Source organism: Antrostomus carolinensis, unplaced genomic scaffold (assembly GCF_000700745.2).
Source record: "Antrostomus carolinensis isolate BGI_N321 unplaced genomic scaffold, ASM70074v2 scaffold32482, whole genome shotgun sequence".
NCBI lineage: Eukaryota > Metazoa > Chordata > Aves > Caprimulgiformes > Caprimulgidae > Antrostomus > Antrostomus carolinensis.
Genome location: NW_010302162.1, coordinates 1 through 7,527, shown reverse-complemented (window position 1 = coordinate 7,527; position 7,527 = coordinate 1). Strand labels below are relative to the sequence as shown.

General features: G+C 44.5%; 1 protein-coding gene across 1 annotated transcript; it reads right to left on the bottom strand.

The window, feature by feature from the left end:
- Positions 1 to 712: 712 nt before the first annotated feature.
- Positions 713 to 4,695, bottom strand: LOC104521654 (CAP-Gly domain-containing linker protein 1-like; the record flags this gene model as incomplete). The annotated part of the gene is made up of 6 exons (XM_010163722.2): positions 713 to 1,203; positions 1,887 to 2,011; positions 2,550 to 2,555; positions 3,395 to 3,444; positions 4,163 to 4,322; positions 4,578 to 4,695. Coding segments are annotated over 6 exons (682 nt in total), but the record flags the coding sequence as incomplete, so codon positions are not given.
- Positions 4,696 to 7,527: the final 2,832 nt, after the last annotated feature.

Sequence of the window (7,527 nt, the reverse complement as noted above, 5' to 3'; positions counted from 1 at the left end):
TTCCTGTGCAACCTGCTCTGGGGAACCTGGATCATCTCCTGAGGTCCCTTCCAACCCCACCCCTCTCTGATTCTATGAGGGCTCCCATGAAGCCTTCATAAAAACATCCCACACCACTCCCAACGCTCTCTCTGTTTCCAGCGTCCCCACACAGAGCCCACGACATTCCCAACCCAACAGAAAGACACAGAAGAAAACACACCTTTTTTTTTTTTTTTCCAAAATATAACTTTAATATATATATATATGCATATATACACACACACACACACACACTAGAGAGAAGCTGAAAGAATGCAAAAACCCCAAAAGATGTCCCACAAACTGGTGGAGGTGTGCACAGCGTACAGGGTTCCAAAAACCCCGCGGGAGCTCCGTTCCTTACCTGCTTCCTCAGTTCATGTTTCACCATCAGCAAACAGCAACCCAGAGCTCACGGCCACTGAACACAATCACAATCAAATGAGTAAATGAAAATAAAGAGGAAATATTTTTCAACCCAGTCCAGTGTCAAAAAAAAAAAAAAAGCTTAAAAATTTAAATGTACAAATTCAGCCTTAAAATGGTTTTAGTGCAAATATGAAAATTAACAGCATAATTTTAAGGTATTTAAATAGCTTTAATATAACTCTAGTGCTTCGCTCCTATACATGTTTTCCCAGTGGCAGATGCAACAGCACAGAGGCATTTCTTGTTAAGAGTGGGAACAACCCCAGAACCTGGGAAGAAACAGCATAAAATCCTTTGTTAAACCATTTATTTATAATGTCACTTAAGTTTACTAAAGGGAGATAGGGAATTTATTAGTGGAGGAGCAAAATATCGATCAATGTACTGATTCTGGAGTGGATGGGCAGGGGAACGGGAGCGAGGGGGGCAGGAAACGCTGTCCCTGTTCCTGACATTCAGCACAGACCGATGCTGGTGGTGTAAATCGTCCGGCCGGGGCGCGCAGGGTCTGCTCGCGGCCGCGCGCTGCATTAGAAGGTCTCGTCGTCGTTGCAGTCGGCTGTCCAGTGCCCGAACATCTCGCAGGTATCGCAATAGGGACGTTCTTCTCTCCTGCTGCCGTGATAAGCTGAGTGGGGCGGCTCCTCCAGCATCTGTGCCTGGGTCGGACAGTCTTCAGTGTCGTGCAGATCAAAGCAGCCACAGATATCGCAGAAGAGACGAGGTTTCTTCTTTGACAAGCTTTCTTCCTCGCTGCAAGATCAGCGCCAGCGCGAGTCAAGCCGGGCACTCCTCCCTCATAAAGGAGAAAGGCCCACTTCCCCGCCCTGCACAGTGACCTGACTCACAATTACTGAGACTGAGGAAACACCACAGTGAAGAAAAAACCCAACAAAATCCCTTCTGACATCCTGACTGCCTTGCAGTGCCCCCAGAATCCCTTATTCTAAATGTTTACCAAACAAACTGCTCTGTGTAAATATTTGCACAGACATCGTTTAAAAAAAGAAACCCATGTAAACTAGTTTCTCTTTTCTCTCGGTAGAAGAGATCTGAAGTCACAAGATATCAAATAGCTTTTAGCTCTATTTCTCTGGACTGGATCTCCTCATCTCAGTGCAGCTACCGGCCTCCTGAGAGCAAAGACTCTTCTACTTAGTTTGGAAAGAACCAGACTCAACCAAGCCTGACAATAAATACGTTAATGACACATCAGCGACTGTGGTCGATAACTACAGAGGATCACTTTGCACCACCACACACACCACAGCAATGGACTAAACAGGAGGCTGGTTCAGTCACCCTGAACTCGAGAGAAAGCTGCGTGTGTCCTTCCCGACAGCGGGAATCAGGCTGGTGCGCTGTGCAGCTGACAGAACTGGCTGCTACCAACACTTCCCAAAACACAAACCAAGGGTTCCCTTTGGGATTTGTACCTGTCACAGTTATTTAGCTCCTCTTCATTGCCATTGAGGGCTGCTTCACACATTCTTTGTATTTTCAAGTTCAGTTCTTCGTTTCTCCTTTGCAGATCTACTATCACCGAGTTCAGGAAGTCAATCTGTGATAGCCAAGAACAAGGAGAGTCAGCAGGCTGAGGACGGCGCTTCAGAGAACGCAAGCGACAAAGGAATAACCAACCCTCCACATGCCACGTGCAGATCTGCATCAGCTCTTACCGCTGGGTCACTGTGTGACAGAGAACAAGGGACAGGAACATCCCAAAGGTCCTCTCAGCCCCTCACGGTGATTTCTGTCCAGGGAGCTGGGTAGTTCCACCCAACCAACGCATCTGAGACATCAGTAGGTCTCAACCCACCACCAATAGATCATTTTTGAATGTTACGTTTCCAACATTAAATCCAGTTGTGTAATTGTGATCAGAACAGCGTCTCTGTTCCTCTGAACCTGCAGCTCTGGGGACGCTCTCAGACCTGACCTGGAAGGGGCAGCGCACGCGTATGGCGCCTGCCAAAGCCTGTGTGAGCCACAGCAGTGGGCAGGCCAGCGCTGCCGCAGCCCCGCTGAGCGTACCCAGGTAATGCTTTGGCAAAGTAACACAGTGAGTAAAATAAAGGAAGCCAAGAAGTGGAACAAACCTCCTGCTGATGGGACGGAAGCGTTGCCGTCAGCAGGTGAATTCAAGGAGGCAGTAAAACAGAAAAAGATTGGTGATTAGTGTGTGTTAATGACACTACTTCTGACCTCTGCACAGACTAGAAAGGACATTTTTTTAACCCACGTGACTGACATCAGCGATCTAACAGGGACTTTCATAACAAGCAGAAGGTGCTTCTGTTCTAACCCTGTTTCCCAGGCATTTGCTGTCAGAGGCTGCCTGTTGCGCGGCAGCACTTCACATCTTCATTCTCATTAGCATATTCTTTGAGAGACATTTTCCCTGTTAGCAAGCACGGGCTAACTGAGCAGTTCCTCGCCCCATGGCCACCAGCCCTCATTCTGAGTCAAGTTCTGCAGTTAAGAAGCGAAGATCAACATTTTCAACTGCAGAAGCTCAGAAGTAGCATGCGAGCTCAGGCACTTTGTTTCTCCAAGATGGCAAACACCACAGGTTCAGGTGGGTCACACCTCATCCCTTGTTCACATCCAGGACACCTCTGGAAAGGACAGCGAGGAGCAGTTTATGGGTGTGCGCTGGGGGGCTGCACCCCACCAAGGGGCTGCAGGTCACAACTTGCCACCCCTGCTTTCCTGCTTGCTTCCTCGTGTTCCAATAGCCTGAACTGTTTTTCCAGTGTAACTCAGCACTCGATTCTCACTGTCTCCTGCCATTGGTACTTCCATTCAGAAGCAGAAAGTTACAAGATAAATCTGCCCATTTTAACCCTGAGGTACAAAATCTGACAGGAGCTGTCTTTGGAAAAATATTTCCCTCTGCCTATAGACACTCTGGTGTTTTAGCGCGCTGTTTCAGATCAAATACCTGCTTCTCTTTTGCAATTTCATCTTGAAGTAGATTAGCAGCAATGTCACCTTTAAAGAAAAAACAAAAACCAAACAAGGTGTGAGTGTTCAGTCATCTGAATTATGAAACATGCAGTGGCTTAGTCAGAGACCAACGTACGCAACAGTCTCTAGTCTCCAAAACATCTTGTTCTCACTACTTGAAAATCACCCTATAAACTTTGTAAGGGCGACTTTCTGGGGGAATGTTTTGACCACTCAATTCCAGAAGCATGTTCAGTACTGCACGTTGCTTATTAACATACAAAAATGTATGTGTAAGTAACAGCTAATGTTCACAGATCTGCACGGGAACCTCCTCAGTGAGAGGTGAGACTGCAGGAGCAGCTCAGCACAAGGTGAGCACGAGCGTCTAGAACGTGGGATTCCCCGTCCTGCGCTCAGGGAGGCGGCTTTGTTGCGATGCCCACACGTTGCTTTGGGAAGGAAGAACAACAGGGGGTGTAAGAGAGGCTCTTGCACAGAAGCCCCACCACAGAGAGGACAAAGGTTTATGGTTTGTGCACTGGTTTCAAGTTGAATTGCCCCAGCGCACACGGGGTTAACTGGCAGTGTCAGTAGCTTTCACGTTTTGCAGCTGGTCAGATTTTTTCCTTCATTCAAGTCTTATGTGTGTCCTACAACAGGGAAGTCACATTCCTCAGGAGGCTGTTAGGTCAACCTCCAGGTAACGGCTGCAGAAATCAAGATCAAAGGCACAGAGACAGGAAAGAGGTTCCCTCTTTACCTGAGGAGCCAGTTACAGTTAAAGGCTTTTCGTTGTTTTCCTTGAGTTTTTGCTCCAAGTTCTTCACCTTTTCCTCAAGTTTCAATTTATCGGACTCCAGTGACTTAACCACTGACTGCAAGGTTTTTGCAGAAGCATTTTCTCCACGGAGCACCGTGATCTGTAAGAATTAGTTGAGAGAATGCTTAGGCCTTCACAAGGCCACACCCTTACCAGTAAGGACTAAATAGCCATCAAAAAATATGCCAGAAATCACCTAAGTAGGCACAGATACCTCAAGATTTAATTCTAGGGTTTAATGAACTATGCTAAATTAATAAAGAATTAGCCAGCTCTCCAGTGACAAGCACACAAAGCCATACGCTTCTAGCCATAACTTAATCTGAAATTAAGAAGCATCCCACTGTTCATTTACCTCGTTTCTGAGTTTTTCCAGTTCCTCATCTTTTTGTGTGATCAAGGCACTAGTAACACTGATGGATTTTTGTAAAGATGCTCTCTCTTCATCAATTTCGTTTTCAAACGTTGATTCTCTAAAAGAAAACCAAATACAACCAGAAATCATCTAAAGAATAGATTACTTTAGCCACCTAAAGAAGTTTAATTTCAAGTATCAGACTATGTAAGAAGTGGTTCTTAAAAAGCAAATGTCAGTTCTGTACTTGACTGAGATTTTATAAATGTACAAACAGTTCAGATGTTACAACTGGGGAAACAAAGCAAAAACTTTACCTAGGTGGTACATGCCAGAATCTGCATATCATCGTAGCCATTTGAATTTAAAGAAGCAAGTTAATAGACTGGGGAGATACAGGATAAACAAACATGTTGCACAGTGTTCCACAAAACCTAACTTCAGAGTTTTGTTACTTCTTGAATATTATTAACAAGCAACAAAACATACATGCAAAGCTCATTGTACAAGTCGTCATGCAAAGCGTTGATGATGCTGGAAATATCAGCTGGTCCTCACTAATCTCAGTAACATCATTATTTCCTGAAACACAAACTTTTGAGAGTTTCTGGGCTTTTAACAACTACTGTTTCAGCACAAAACCACGTGGGATTTGTTTTATTTCATGGAAGAAGGGTTCAAAAGACCCCTGCTGTGTACATGTGTCCAGGCTTCCAACCTTTTAAGTTTTAAATAAGAGACATGACCTCTGCCTACAAATCCTTTCCTGAGAGTCATCCTAAGGCGCCGTATTTCTGACATCCTCACACTGATGCTGACGAGTCTTCCTGATGGGTCGCACAATGCACACAGAGGAGTAACTGTCCTCTGCTGTCAGGACTACTGCTGCCAAAGCTTCTTACAAGCTTAAAGGTTTTGGTTGTTTGTTGGGGTTTTTTTTGTTTTGTTGGGGTTTTTGTTTGTTTGTTGTTTTTTTTGGGGGGTGGGGTTTGTTTCTTTAAAACAAACAAACAAACAAACCAAAAACCTACTCAAAAATCCGTTCACTTATCTAGGAGAGAAACTTGCTTTTCAGAGCACCAAACAGTGCCCAACAATGAGGTGTCAACTCTCTGGGCTTCTGCAGGTGCAGCCAGTTTTCTGTACAATTCCATACACCTCAGTTTAGATGATCACAGTCCAAGGGAAAAGTTTTCCTATCCACAGTGTCTGCAGTTAGTGAGAGCCACGATACCCAGACCATGAAATACAAGAAATCTCACTGACTCTAGATAAATAGGAAACTAAACAATGAGAGCACAATTAATGCAATTCTTTCATTGTTCAGATTATACTCGGGAATGGAAGCAGCAAGTGGAGAATCTGGGGTTAAGAAAAGCTGATGCAGTTACCAAACAAGAACCAAATGATCCATTTTGGTTTTGGTGTGTTTTTACAATGAGAGAATTAATATCAGCAGAAACACGACAAATCGCAGACTGCACGCTCCTGCCTTCAAATCCAAGTTACACTTCTGAAAACAAAAACCAAAAGGGCAACGGCATTTAATAGATCTCACTCACCCTGATTCAGCAAAGCACTAAAAGCCTGACAGCAATCTCCGTGTCCTGCAGCAGGATTATGTCCAGGCTCCAGCCTAACCCATGTTTTTAAATGCTTTGCTGAATTGGATCGAAAGCGCAGGGTGGTGGTGTGGGAAAGAAACGTGCCAGCAGCGCGTGGGACACGGCCGACCGAGCAGAGCAGAGCTGCCCCCTCCAAGCCATCGAGCTGCAAATCCAGCGTTTACGTAAGGCAGGAGAAATGAGAAAGTACAGCTGGAAATTGCTGCTCACGAGCTCTCCTGTACCTGAGACTTCACCCAGGCTTCCCTTTGCTATAACCGCAGCTGCAGAAGGGCAGATGGAAACCCCAGTGACTCATCTCCTGCTCAAGAACTTGTTATTTAGTCAGTGTTTCCACTTTTTGGTCAGACCTTCATCTTAGAGATCAAGAGCAAACATGCTTTTTGTACAAATATGGTTAATTTGCCATTTATTTGGCTTGGTTTCAACCAACCACAAGCATTTAGGTGGTTGAAAAAGACAAACAGTTTGTGAGCATATAAATAAATATTTACAAATTCAATATAGGAGTCTGGAAAACTGTAACACCAGGGGAGAGAAACAAGAGGGGAAAAAGGTCCCTGTACTGTAGCATTGTTTTTTCCTCTTACAGGGCAGCCTCTCCAGGACCTGTGCCTTACACCTCTGTTGGAGGCCCCCAAAAACACTGAAACTGGAGAACCCGCACACCCAGCAGGTACCTATCACTACCCACTGACCCCTAAGTGTGGGTCACAGTTTGCTCCCAGCATCAGCTGAGAGTCAACCCCACGGATGCTCTCAGCTTCACCAGCGTTTGTTGTAGGATTCATATGAGAGACAGCAAACGTAAGGAGCTCATGTCAAACGTGAGCTAACTACCTAGTGATGACTTGTGAAAACAAAAATCTTAGGGAAAGTATTTATTTTATCCAGGAAAAAAAGGAAATTGATTCAGTGAACTGAAACTTTTTCCCTGCCAACTCGAGTCCAAAATAATCTGCTTGCCAGCAGGGACTAAAGAAAACAACAATAAAAATGACCCTGTCATTTCACACACCACTTTAAAATTTCACTTTCTTGAGGAGGTTACACCAGGTTTTGTGCAGTGTGTGGAAGTCACGGGGGAGAGAGAGAGAGGGGTTTGTTTGTTTTAACATAAAATAAAAATCACCCAGATTCTTCCCTTACTACAAAAAATAAGAAATTCTAAGAATGAAGCAAATACCTTAAAGTGTTACTGGGCAAGCTTTAAAAATGCAAGATAACAAGAACCACATGTTAGAAACATGGAGTAGAAATGCAAAATATTGTAAGGAAGAACTAAATTTGCACCAAGGGGATTTTTGTTTTGGTAAAAAATATAG